The 14,410-nt window shown below is 39.2% G+C and overlaps 1 protein-coding gene across 1 annotated transcript; it reads right to left on the bottom strand.

The window, feature by feature from the left end:
• Positions 1-386: 386 nt before the first annotated feature.
• On the bottom strand, positions 387-10,344 carry LOC143412442 (uncharacterized). The gene is made up of 7 exons (XM_076888031.1): positions 10,294-10,344; positions 10,118-10,153; positions 9,688-10,032; positions 8,614-8,883; positions 5,319-5,639; positions 796-921; positions 387-694 (listed from the first exon to the last, which is right to left on the bottom strand). Exons 1-7 carry the CDS (start codon positions 10,334-10,336, stop codon positions 636-638), a joined length of 1,200 nt encoding a protein of 399 aa, XP_076744146.1. The 5' UTR covers positions 10,337-10,344; the 3' UTR covers positions 387-635.
• Positions 10,345-14,410: the final 4,066 nt, after the last annotated feature.

Below are 14,410 nucleotides of genomic sequence, written 5' to 3'. Positions count from 1 at the left end.
GGAGCGCTTGAAGAGGGAACACGTGAAACACTCCTGACATGTGACTTTGGAGCATTGTTAGATGACACTTAATGTATTTATCACTAGCAGGGTTCAGTTTCTTTAGCCACACCCAGGACTGATTACTGCCACATCTGCTCTCAATCAAGAAATCACTTAAATAGGACCTGCCTGACAAAGCGGAGCAAACTTCATTCCGTGATCCAAGGAAATTCAGGAACAAATGAAAAATAAAGTAATTGAGATCTCACAGTCTGGAGTCCAGCGAACCACAGTGAGTGCCACTGTGGTTTGTTTGTTTGTTTTTCTAGTTGCCAAACCGAAGTCTTTCTAACTCAGGATGACTTGGCCTGAAAAAAAGGGGTGTGCCATCACTCAGTTTGGGAGAGCAATCTTTATTAGGAGATTTGAAGAATGTTGTTGTCACTTGTTACTTGCTCAAAAGGGCTGCAAGCAGAATAATTTTGATAAATATCTTCTTGTTCTCTACAAAGGTCCACAGTTTGTTCATCAAATGACCGAGTTACAAATACATGATCATTTTCATCACTACTGCTTTGATCTTCATCTGCCTTTCTTCTCTCTTTCTCTGCTCCTCCTGTTTGTTCAGTGTGATTTCTTTGGTGTTCAGTCTCTCAGAATCCATATCTTTTGTCACTGACGTCATCATCTTCATCACAGATTGTTAGAGTCACTGAAAGACAACAGAGCAGATTTCTGTCATGTGGACATCATATTCAAAACAAAGCTGTTGTTTTTTCATGTAATATATTGTTTGTTCTGGTGAGCACAGACTTCTGTTGTGGACGTAGCCCAGCTGTGTTTGCCTCCTTCTCCTGAGCACCAGGAAGACCACCAACAAGACCAGCAGGAGCAACAGGACCACAGTAACTGCAGACAAGACCAGCCGCATCCAAGGAACTAAGAGAGAAAAGGTTTTTGTCAAATATGCAAGATAGAAAGTGGTTCTGCATGAGTTATTGTTGTCCCTGCATCTTTGACTCAGGGTTTTGGGGATGTTTTGGTTTTCTCTCCTTTTTTATTTTTGATTATCTTTGAATCGTTCTTATTGATGTATGTATGTATGCTTTATCTACCTAAGCCTGATACAGGATTAGGGTAACGGTTTACATTCAAGCTCCACTACCTGCTATTTATTGTATTATGTTTACTTTCCTTGTGCTTATGAATTTCTTGTTATCTGTGCCTTAAGTTCCCCATTTTAGGTAATGCTTTAGTTTATTAACCCCTGTTTACGTTCCTGTTCTGGTCCTTCTATCTTGTCTTCTAATGTTATAATCTTTGTTTTATCTATTTTTCCAATTCAGTAAAAGGACTAGATGTTACAATCTCTGATAATGCATTGCTTTAAATGAAGAGAAGCTTGAGGGATGGCTGTTATGAGGAAAGGCCGCCCAGGAACTGCGATGCTGCAATGACAGGATGATCTGACTTGAGCTTCAGCGTTTGTGCAATTTGCAAAAATTGTGTGATGCAGACTTTTCAATTTTCAATTCATTTAAATCTTCTGCTCCTGAAAGTGAAACTCTTACAACTACATATCCCTTTAGCTAACCCACCAAGAAAAAAAAGCAATGGAAATTTTTTTTGTTTGCATTTCTTTTTTGTTTGTTTGTTTGGTTTTTTGCCTGTCCCGTTTGGTTTTGTTTGTCTGAAGGCCAACAAAGATACCCAACGGATTTACTTTACCAAGTGGATCATCACGGCTTTGCCATATTGGTCCAATTGATCAACTTTTGTTGTTATTGTCATTTATTTTATTTTATTTTTATTTTCAGTTGTTACAGATGGGACAGACATGGCTGGGGGATAGGAAAAGGAGAAAGAGAAAACAGAAAAAATAAGAGAAAACAAGCAAAAAAGAAAGCAGCATAGTAAACACAACACCATCTCATTAATCCAGCTAAGTGTAAATAACAGTAAATACTAAATAATGATTGTTGTTGTGCAGCACGCAGGACCGACAGCGCACAATGTGCTTTGAGGTATCAGCCAAGGAAGATGTGGTTTGTGTCTATGAACAGTTAACACCCGTGTGTACACCTGTGTGCACACCTGTGTGGATGAGTGCGCTTGTATTCAAAAGGTTTCTCCGTGTAATGATCTGCTAGAGGGTGTGGGGAGCCATAGCCTCGTCCCCCAGGGCATGAAGCAGGCATGGAGGAGATCCAGGCCCCAGACTTCCAGAGGCCCCAGAGTGCAAGAGCCCAAGGAGGACCACTGGTTTGCATTTCTTATTGACTTGGGTCAGTAATAGCCACAATCAATATTTTTTTAAGACCCTATAGTTTTTAAAAACTGCCATCACCAGTGTGTGAATGTGTGTGTGAATGGGTGGATGACTGGATATGTAAAGCGCTTTGGGGTCCTTAGGGACTAGTAAAGCGCTATATAAATACAGGCCATTTTAAAATATTGATCTCTACCAAATAGTTGAGATGTCACTTAATGGTTTACCTATGAAATGTAATGTTAATACAAGTACAGTAGAAAATACAGTTGAAAAAAGTCAATTCTGTCCATATGCTACTTATTTGCAGGGATGAGTGATGAGCATGAAATGGTGATCTTTGCGTTGGACTCTTTGCTACATCCTATAACAGATGAAAGACGCATGAACCCACAGGCATTGCTTAGAAGGCTGACATATTTGTTGTCAAACCTTTTTACTGCAATCAGACCTTCTTCAGACCTCCATGGCCCTTCTTCATTAGGTCTTTGCCTGCCATCAGGGGAGCTCCACCCAGTGCAGTTTGGTCATAGAGTACCAGTGCACCTGACACCCAAGGAGGAGTGCAACTTCTGGACCAAGCTGAAACTTGTGAAGAGCTGTGGTTCTTTTATGGGTTTGCACAATGTTTTTTACAACTTTGGCTTCTAGAGGTAGCTTCTGTTCCTCTACACTGAGGGAAGCATTGAAGAATGTGGATCTGCCTTACGGCAGCAAGTTATCGATAATCCAGATGAACTTGGCAGAACAATTTAAAACCCCACTCAAACAGTTTGTTGGCAATATATTGGCGGAGAGTGGCAGCCCTTGTGGCTTCATGTGAGACCATGACCTCAAACACACTGTGCTTGAAAGTGGATGGTATCAGGAGACACCACTCACGAATCCACCACTGGAGCATGTGGTTATGAGCCATTCAATTGTTCAGCGCCCATCTAGTACTTGTAAAGTATACAATTATAATTTTGACAACTTAGTAATATTAATTTACCAGCTAGTGTAATTTAGTTAAAAGGTAATTAGTTGTGATATTTGTAATTTTCACATGTTACTCTTGATTTTTACCATATTATTCTTTTTAATTTTGTAACTTTCTGAGTTTTCCATATTAACTCATAAAGTTACAAAAATTACTTACTGTGGAAATTCTTTCAGCATATTCTTGCTATGCTAACACTTAATGTGATTTATCAACAGCAATGGATAAACAAAATGGGTCCAGATGTGTTTATTTTATGGCAAATAATACATTTAATAACATTTAGGTTAATGTTAGCATTAGCACCATAAAGTGACAAATTTTGAGCACAAAAAATGATTACACATTAAGAATTTTTTTTATGTTATCAAGTCACATAAATCTGTTCAGTAAGTCCTCTAACAGACGCAGGACAGACGCAACAACATTGTCATCCCCTATGTAGCCGGTGTATCAGAAAAACTCAGGAGAGTTTTCTCCAAGCATGACATTCCGGTGCATTTCAGACCCAGCAACACACTCAGACAAAAACTGGCTCACTCGAAAGACAAAACTCCAAAACACAAACTTAACAATGTGGTGTATGCGGTACAGTGCAGTGAGGAATGCCCAGACCTCTACATTGGAGAGACCAAACAGCCACTTCACAAACGAATGGCACAACATAGAAGAGCCACCTCCACAGGACAAGACTCAGCAGTCCATCTGCATCTTAAGGATAAAGGACACTCTTTCGAGGATGCCAACGTTCACATTTTGGACAGAGAGGACAGATGGTTTGAAAGAGGAGTGAAAGAAGCCATCTATGTCCACTGTGAGCGACCATCTTTGAACAGAGGCGGGGGTTTACGACACCAACTCTCTGCCATCTATAATCCAGTTTTGAGATCCCTCCCCAGACGCCTTAACGCCCACTCACATCCTGGGCCATCCGACCTCAGGAATTCGCATGATAAGGTGGGGCCAGGTTTCACAATGAGCTCACCCGAAACTCTGGCTGATTGGGACCCACGCCCAGTTTCCCACCTTGGCTCAGGCGATTAGAGGATCATCAGGGGGTCCTTTTGTCCCTCTGTGGGGGGTTTCTCCCACTAGGTTTATATCTGGGACTCTCCACCATTTGACCTTAGAACTGAAGAAGCTTCTCGGATGAGAGGTGAAACGTCTTCAAGCAACTTAAAGAAATACTAGACTATCTCTTTACCCTCTCATTTCCCCTAAAGTTGTTATAGTTCACTTAAACTAACTAAATAATAAAACCTGATGTGAAAAATGAAAATTTCATTTCAAAAGACTACCTGACAGAAGCCTTTATAAGAGCTGTACCATCTAATTGCAATGTAATGCAGGCAAACAAAACTTTTCTTTTTACTTATTGTTATTGTTTCTTCAAAAAGCTCTATAGTTGACAGTTATTGTGTAGATTAATAATTACTTTTTTGAATTGTATACTACAGGTTTTTGACTGAGCTTCTTGGAAAGTAAAAGAGAGCTGCCTTGAGCTCTGAAAATGTGAACAGGCTAGTTTGTCTAAGTAACTGGCTGAAAGAGATGGACAGTAAATGAGCATGGCGGTACTGTGAGTCCAGAGGATTTGTTATTTTTGCACTAAAATGTTCGATGATCACACTATTTTAGCCTAATGTACAAAATAATTTTGGCTAAGGTTCCTCTGAGTTTAAAGGTGAAGCTGGTCAAATAACCAATACCATTTTGAAAATGTACTTGAAGCACTTTATTTTTAGGTCTGCCCAATTTTGTCCAGAGACTTTTTTTTTTCTGTGATTTAAATTGAAATGCAGTTTAAAGACTTTTTTCGGGAATTAAAAGAGCTCGAGTTTACAATGTTCATGCCCATGTCTAATATTTAATTCTGTCTCCCACTATTAAAAATAAAAAAACTAAGCTTTTGAAATAAATCAAAAATAACTGAAATTAAAAGACCCGATTTTTTTTTTTTTTTGGTATTGTTTGTTTGGTAAACTTTCAAACAGAGAAAATCCATAAGGGAAAAATAGGGAATAGAGTGGCCAGTGTGCACAACATGTTGTTCTAATTTTTAATACATAAATTCAATAGTATACTTACATTTAATGATGACAGTAATGGGTGCTGTTGCAGTAGAACTCAATGTCCGTGTGGACACTGTGACATACACACAGCTGTAGTTGCCTTGGTGTTCATACTCAGCTACAGGGAAACTAAAGGAGGCTGCGTTGTTGACTGCTGGCTTGCTGTCTGGGATGTTGGAGTCAGAGAAGATGAGGATGAAACGTCCACTGGAAAAACTGGAGTTAATGGAGCAGGTGAAGACAAAACTGTAACCCCTGGTGATCTCTGCACCTTCAGGACCCCAGACCAGACCTGCACCAGGAGAGGTCAGGGAGATGCTGGGTGTCTGCAGTCTCACTGGGGAATAAAAGGTACCAGGATTAAGAAGGAAGCAGAATCAAACACAACACTTAGTTTCTTGTTTACACATTTAGCAGTTATGGACCAGCATTAACATTTTTTGTTATGCTTCTTATGATTTAATGAATGAATATTCACTCTTTTAGGTCTTTGCAAACTCTAAATTTGATTCTTTCATTGCTAAACGCTCCACAGTCTCCAATAACTAACCTCTAATACTGTCCGATTGCTCCTTGCTACAGTGGGCTTTGAGAGCATTTTTGATAATGGCCAAAAATAAAGAAAGCAGTAAAAATATCAGATAAATAAAGTGACTAAAAACTATAAAGTAAACATTTTTGTCTTTAATACATTGTTTTTATATACAACAATTAACTAAGTTTAAAGCTACGATTGAAAAACTCTTTCAGTAACTTTGTTACAGTTTTTTTTTTAAAAAAATCAAAGGACCAATGATAAAAATGAAAATGCAGTAATCTCTTATTTTACGTCACTGTTATTCGTATCGGCTTTGTTCCAAGAGTTACTCCATACTTGTGTTATTTTTAACCAGCAACAGAGAGTCTGACCAAATCACTTAATGGGGAACTGAATTCACGACATGAGCCTCTTTTCTTATACTGACACTGCTACAATCCCTCGTTATCAAAATCCACGTTAGGAATATTAAAGGTAGCAGAGTTTGTGTTGGAGGTTTAATCCGATTACTTTTTTTAAGTAACGGGTAAAGTAAGGGATTACTATTGCAAAAACGGTAATTAGATTACCGTTACTTTCCCGTAGGAACGCTGCATTACTGCGTTACTAAAACCATGGTCGTGTCCAAATTCATGGGCTGCATCCTCCTGAGGACCCGGCCTTCGCGGTCTACGTGGGCCGGGTCCTCAGGAGGTCGGGTAGGCCGGAAGTAAACAGCCGTGGAATTGGACGGTCTAGCCTCGGTGTCTCGGTGGAGTTTAATAAACTCGGCCGTCTGCTCCTTGTTATCTAAAATATAACAGGACACTGGAGTAAATTCTCGACCATCTCACACTTCTGTTTAATCAGTTTTCTGTTTGATGTTTATTCAGCTGTGCGAAAACCAAGGAGGAACCCACCCGAGGGATTAATGAAGTTTTATTTTATCTAATTTAATCTAATAACTTTAATCTCAGCCAAACAGATTTACTCACGAACAAACAAAACACTGAAAAAAGCCAAACAAGAACATTTTTAGGTTGTCTAAGTGACTTATATATTACGTTTAACCTGAGTAGTGAAAGTCTGCGGTGATCTGAAAATGATGTGCTGGGAGTTGTGCCGTTCTCGGCCGCATCACTAACCCTCGAGTTCCCGGCTAGCTATCGAGCTGGTGGGTAAGAGACGTCTCCGAAAATGTTGAAGCACTTTTGCAAATATGCGATATCTTGATAAACCAAGCAGATATTTGAAGTTTACACAGCTACATTCTCGCCTGAAAATATGTTAAAAGTTTATTTTAGAATAGAATTAGAATAGAATTAAACTTTATTGTCATTGCACATGCACAGGTACAAGGCAACGAAATGCAGTTTGCATCCATCCAGAAGTGCTTTAGTGATATAGATATATTACAATATATATTAGCAATAATATAGATATGTAAGTATATTACAGAAATGGGTCTATTATGGTATGTTATAATGTACACGGTATGAAGTATGTTGTGAATATTCTTTTTGTGACCCAGAAAGATTAATAAGAGTAATTTTAAAACTTAGTAGCGGCCGCCATTGTTGGAAACTGGAATTGGCTGGGCCGCGCTATGAATTCTGGGATGTGGTGGGCCACGAAGGACACACCCGACCCATCCTTCAAATTCGGGGAAAAGGAGGACGCATTTGTCGGCTGCATTTGGATTTGGACAGCCTTCGGCGCATCGCTGTGACATAATCGGTCTACAAATGCGCCCTCAGGAGGATGCAGCCCATGAATTTGGACACTGTCGCTACCTGATCCGTACTGGAAACCCGATCGGTACCCCGCATGCGCAAATCTTACGTCACTTCCTCTCTTTGCCAACATTGCAACATTCAATATATTTGAATGATACGGTTAGCTTTCAGTTAGCTCCTAGCATTTCTCAACAGCTCTGCCTCCTTTTCGACTGCCCGGGACATTTAAACAATGGATAATCCGTATACAAAGAAATTCATGCTTTTCTCCTCAACAGAGAGCGTTCCCCGATTGAACAACAGCACCGTAAAATAAGAAGAATGGCAGGTGAAAATAGAGCAAAAGGACCGCTAGGTCTTTGATGTTATTTATTTTCTGCTGTGTTTTACTTGCATCTATTTGAAAGAGTGAGTGTAAACACAGAAAAAATATTTTATGTGCTGGAATGTGTAGAAAATAGGTTTAAATATTAAACAAATTTCTTCCAGTCAGTGAATGTTGCATATAATTACATTTTTGCTTGATGCATAAAGTTAAAAGATTAAAACTAATAAAACAAGTTTTAAAAAGAGACTTTTCCATTTGATTACATTTTGTATGATGGATTATGCAGAAAAAGTAGAATTGGGCTGAAAGATCTATCGCTTTATCACCTCTTCAGGTTGTAAATCGTGTTTTTAAAAAGTAACTAAGTAATTAATTACTTTTGAAAATAAGTAATCAGTAAAGTAACGGGATTACTTTTTGGGGGAAGTAATCAGTAATTAATTACTGATTACTTTTATTCAAGTAACTTGACCAATACTGCTCGTGAATGAACCCTGAATTTGACTCAGAGTGAACGATCCACCTAAAACCTGAGTTGAGACTGAACATGTGATTTCAACAGTCTGACCCCAGGTCACCTCACCAACAGGGCAAATGGAGATACGAGGTTTTGGAAACCTCACTGAAAAAATATCAACATATCAAAGCATTATCTCACCAGGTTACTGATTCTATTATTGAAAGAAGAGAATGAAACAAACAACTTGGCAAAGTGGATTTTTTTTCTTACCAGTGAGTCTGACAGGGGAAGAGCTGAACCTTCGACTTATTTTCATGTACTGACACTGGTACAGTCCATCATGATCAAAGTTCACATTTTGAAGATTGAATGTAACAGAGCTTGTAGAGGATGGTTTAGTCTGACTGAATGAGCCTGAAGTCTTCTGGAGGATAAAAGTTCCACCTGAGAACTTATCTGAGACTGAGCAATTGATTCTGACGTCCTGACCCCAGGTGACCTCATTACTGTACAAGGAGATGGTGGGCTCAGGGGGGGTTTCTAAAAAAAAAAAAAGATGTAGTATTAGATAAAACAGGACACAGTCGAGTTCAGATCAGATAATATTAGTGGCTACGATATTGGCTAATGGCTTAGCTGATACCGTTTTGTGTCTGCAAATGACAAATCTCTGCAGCTAAATACCAGACTACTGTTTTTTTTTTCATGCTGTATCTGATTTAGTGTCTGCTGGCAGTTATGTGCAGTACTGTCACTGCTGGTTATGGTTACACTATCTCCAGCCTCTCGTATACACACAGAAAAATGAGGCAGGTGTGCTCTCTCCTGAATACCACAATAATATGTACTGCCTCCTTCTCTTCTCCAATACACTGCGACCTCTTGGTTTCTCTCCCTGGACATCTTCGACATATGATCAATGACCATTAAGTCAAATTATAAAGAAAAAACATCAGATAAACACTCACTGAAACTGATCATGAGCTATAACAGTGTAGAGCAGGCTGGTAATGGTTTAAACTTCTCTGATTAGTTACTGGCACTAATTTTACAGACTTTAACTGCTCTTTTCATTCTCTCATCTCATATTTCCTTTTTCTCACAATATCTTGAGGGGGTTAGACAGAAACTTTTTTGACCTTGCTTCTATCTTATGAATGTTTCAGGTTATTGCTGCTAAAGGAGGTTTTTAAATTAGAGTGCACACATTGTAATGATGCTTTTTAAAAAAGTAAGATAAGCAAAATATGATGGAATGAGAACAAACTAGAATCTAAGTTTTAACTAATACATGAAAAAACCCAGTTGTGACACCACCGCAGACTTTGGAAACAGTTTTCTTACCTGAACAGACCACACCAGCGTCTTCACTATGGCTACAGTCGTGTGTCCTAAGTCCTCTGTGACGACAATCATTTAGAGAAGTTTCACTTCCTGAACAGTCCACATCATCAAGCATGATAGTCCCTGTACCTTGACCAAAGTAAGCAGACCCAAGAGCCTCCAGTGCTATCCCACAGTTCAGCTCTCTACAGACCACCTCAGCATCTTTTAAGTCCCAGCCATCATCACACACTGTTCCCCAGGAGGTGTAACGGTAAGAGTAAGAGTAGGAGTTATAGTAAGACTTATAGATTTCAACCCTTCCAGAGCACCGAGTGGACCCATTTCCAGCTAATCTGAGCCGACCTATGAGGAAAAAGAAAATATGAACTATATTGCAAAAATGGCTTTAAATTGAAAATGTAAGTATGACAGGTTAGAACAGACTGACCTGCAGAAGGTGAAGGTGAGACCACGAGATAAACAACTATGGGAAAATTAAACCATGGAATGTTATCAAGACATAAAGTTATTCAGTCTAAAAATAATTTAAGAAAAGTTGTAAAGTTATCCAGACTGTCTCTGTGATAAAGAAAAGTATTAAACATTATGGAAAATCTGTTTTACCGAAGATCAAGAAGTGCAGCGCTCTCTTCTCTCTGCCCTCCATGACTGAGAAGAAAGGCTGCTGCTTCGTGTCATTTATGAGAACAGATGACAGAAAACTGAACTAAAACCTGTGGTTTACAAAAACACTTTGCACTGGTTATCCTTCTGAAACACTTCTCCTTTTGATTTCTTTTTTTTTTCTTACATGAAGTAACAGAGCACTAATACTGAACAACTCTGAAATTTAGAGCACCAAAAGAAACTGCAGCACTCAAACAACACATTTAATAATAATAATAATGGATTGCATTTATATAGCGCTTTTCGGGGCCCTCAAAGCACTGTACAATTCCACTACATTTACCAGGTCTGGGCTTAAAAATAAATATAAAAATGTCCTTTTATATGGATCTGAGTGCTTAATTGTAAGTAACGGTCTAACATCCAAGAAAGCAGGCAGATAATGGATTACAGATCTTCCTTATAGAACCAACGCATAAGCTTATTTTGACGAGTCTCTTTTTCAGGCACCGTACAAAAAGCAAAATGAACAAAACAAAACAAGAAGGAAACAAGAATAGATTTAAAAAACAAGTAAAATACATAGTAGGTGCTAAACATACACATGACACAAACACATGAACAAATCAGACAGACTCAAATGCCAGCGGGAAATACGTTTTGAGTCTAGTTTTAAATGACTCAGTGGAGGGAGCACATTTGACTATGAGGGCAATGCTCTTCCACAGGTCAGGGACAACCACAAGAATGCAGGTCTCTTTGACTTTAAATACAGAGCAGAGAACAGTCAGAAGCATCTGCTCAGCTGATCAGAGGGACCTGGAAGCTGAACAGGGCTGCAAGTGGCCAAAGATGTAGAAAGCAGCCAAACCATGACGGGTTTTGTAGACAAACAGGAGAAACTTGAAAGTGATTGTAAAACTAACTGGCAACCACTGGAGAGAAGTTAAAACAGCTGTAATATGATCTCTTTTTGGGGTGTCTGTGAGGAGCAATATTTTGAACAAACTGGAGACGGGACAGGAAGGTCAAGTGAGAGGAAATGAGAGATGTAAAAATCACAGTTTTAATGTTGGAAAAAAAGAAAAAGGAAAATACAAAAACTAAGCAGGGCAGAAACAGACAAACAGACAGACACCACTTCCACAAAGGGGGAGAAAAGAACAGAGGGAGACGCAGACAATATATATGCAATAGGGAATTGGCACAGAGCGGATACACCTGGGAAACACAGTTAGGGAACATAACCTGGCTGACCAGACAAAGGAAGCAAAACTGAACATCTCACACACGACTATAGAGCTCTAATCATCTGCAGCAGTAACACTGATCCATAGAACACTGACGGGGAACATTTCTTTTTACACTTTTAAGTGTAGTGAAGTGTTTTCAAAATATTTTACTACTATTTCAGCTTGTCTTGTCAAAAACTAAAAGTCATAATCACTGCTTGCCTTGTCTAGCAATTATTCTGCATCAATAAATTGACACTAGTGAAAAAAAAAGCATCTTGAGATTTGGACCCTTTTTTTAATCATTAGGTAGGTAAAAACCCAAAATTTTATCTGCAAATGTCATCCTACCCACTTATAAGTAAAGCAAACAACATTTTCTAATTCTTAAAGAAATCAAAGATAGTTTTGATTTTCCACAGACATTTGACAGACAGGAGGTGGTTTGGTGGCAGGAAAGGAGAAGCTAGTGTGTTGCAAGTTCCACAGTGCAATTATGTGATTTTGCATGCGTGGATATGGGAACTGCAAAGTAAGTAAATTAGGTGGAAATGAACATTTTTTTTCTTGATATGACCTATGTGAACTATCACAAAAAGATAGCTGATAGCTATCTTTAAATGTATTCTGATGGGTTTAGATTTTGTTATTGTCATTTGTATTTAGAAATATTTAACCATATATGCTTAGAGGTGTATAATCATTTGTAGATTGAAAGAATGTCTCATCCTAGGAGGTCTGTAACAACTCTGTGTAGCATGAAGGGGGAGTGCGTAGATCACACCTCCTAGGAGAGGTCGTATCTTCTCTTGCTGATATATGGTTTAGCAAACACACGTATATCTGTTTAAGTATAAGAGCCTTTTGTTCAGATGGACCTGCTCCTGGCACCAGCGTTTGGGGAGTCTTCACAGGGTCACACCTTGACCTCACACACACACACACACACACACACACACACACACACACACACACACACACACACACACACACACACACACACAGTATTCTTTGTTCACATGTATACCTATGTAAGATGTTATATGTTAATGACCCTATGCATATTCATGTAACCACAATAAAAGGAGTGCTATGGGGAACCTGGCTGAGAGTCTGACAGAGGTCAAGTGGTGGAACGACACTTGGCCCCAGCCAGGTCTCCCTCATGCATGAGTAAACCAGAGAGCTTTGGTGCCTTGTGTCTTGCTTTTTGCTGCGTAGCAGATTGTCCTTAATGTTACAGCGAATAGGTTTATGCTACAAACCTATCATATTCCAGTCAGAAAATCCCATAAGTCCTCATCGTAAAATGCTGCTTAAGTGCTGCACCTGGTCAACCAGCCTGTTTTATGAGCACAGTCGGAGCTGCTATCCTCTCCTGCTAAACAGGTTAAAATAGATGTAAGAGCGACAGGACTTAGTGTCGCGGAACTGAAGAAGCTCGTCGTAGGCTATATCGTCGAGGACATGTTGCCGATTTCCACTGTAGACTCTGAGTCATTCTGGTGCATCGTAACTAAAAGTGGTGTCAAGCTGCCCCAGAGAAAGTCATTTGTAGGATACCTTGAGAGAGAATATAACAAAATGAACTCTATCTTGAAGGCTACACTCAAAGAGGTAGAGTTTGTTTCCACCACCGCTGACATCTGGACAGTAAATAATAAATGTTTTATGGGGGTAACAGTTCAGCCCTGTCATTTGGAGTCTGAATCTGAAAATGAAGAAGGTGATGACGAGGAACTGACCTTTACTGATGTCATAGAAGCTCTTTCAACCGCATCTGGTGATGCACAGTTTAGCCTCCCTCCACACTGCAGATGTGCATCACACACAATTAACTTGATTTCAGATTTCGATGTTGATAAACGTCTAAATTCCTGTGCAGACACCAAGGCTGTATATAGGAGTAGCATTGCAAAATGTTCTCCTCTTTGGACTAGAACAAGTCGATCAACATTAGCCTCTGAACAGGTGGAGGAAGTCAGCCGCAGCAAACTAATGGTACCAACATCCACAAGTTGGAATTCCCTGTATGAGGCCATTTCCAGAATCATCACAATTTCCTTGAATGAACTTAATGCCCTGTGTGTAAAACTGTTTTTCTGCCTTGTTTTTCTGTTGTGGTATTTAGCCTAACAAACGGCTCGCATTTTGTTAACCTTCAGTTTTTTCCTCCTGGCTGATCAGTCATGACAAAATGCAGATGTATTGACTAAACTAAAACAGTACATAAATATAGCAAACGGTAAATAAATTGGCCATTATTATTGCTACTCCCCCTGGTGAAAACATATGTACAGTTTGACTTTTTGTTCGCTTAAAAAATGAAAAGTGTCACGGACCCGGTTCCGGGGACTCGGGGTCCGTGAGCAGTGTGGACTATAACCTCTACTTTACTATAGTTAAGGTGTGTTACCTTAGTTTAGTTCCTTGAGTGTTTTAAAGTTTAGATGTCTTATTTTTCTTATATTCAGTTTGGCTCTGTGAATTTTTTCCTCGATTTTATTCTTTAAAATGCTGAGTCTACATTTTTTGCTAGTTTCCCTTACTGATGATTTGTGGAGTGCTTAGTTCCCTCTGCGTTCCCTCTCATTTCCTCCATCTGTCTCATCTTGCTGTTTGTCCTTGTCTTCCACTGTTTCCTTGTATCTATGTGCACACTTATGAGTCAGGCAGCTAATCAGTGGCTCCTGTGCGCTTGTCTTTGGAGGTTTTCTGGTTTTGATTACAGCCACTGCTCACTGGAGAAACTATAGTAATGCAACTCATGCATTTCAAAAACTATAGTATTGGAATGACTTGATTCACGGCATTATGCTTATTTCAATTTTACACAGCCTCCTAAATTGGAAATAAGGTTGCCTTACTTTCCTCTGATTAAA

This window comes from Maylandia zebra, linkage group LG9 (assembly GCF_041146795.1).
Source record: "Maylandia zebra isolate NMK-2024a linkage group LG9, Mzebra_GT3a, whole genome shotgun sequence".
NCBI classification, from domain to species: Eukaryota; Metazoa; Chordata; class Actinopteri; order Cichliformes; family Cichlidae; genus Maylandia; species Maylandia zebra.
Note: the sequence above shows the minus strand (reverse complement) of the source record. Positions and strands in the feature narration are given on the sequence as shown.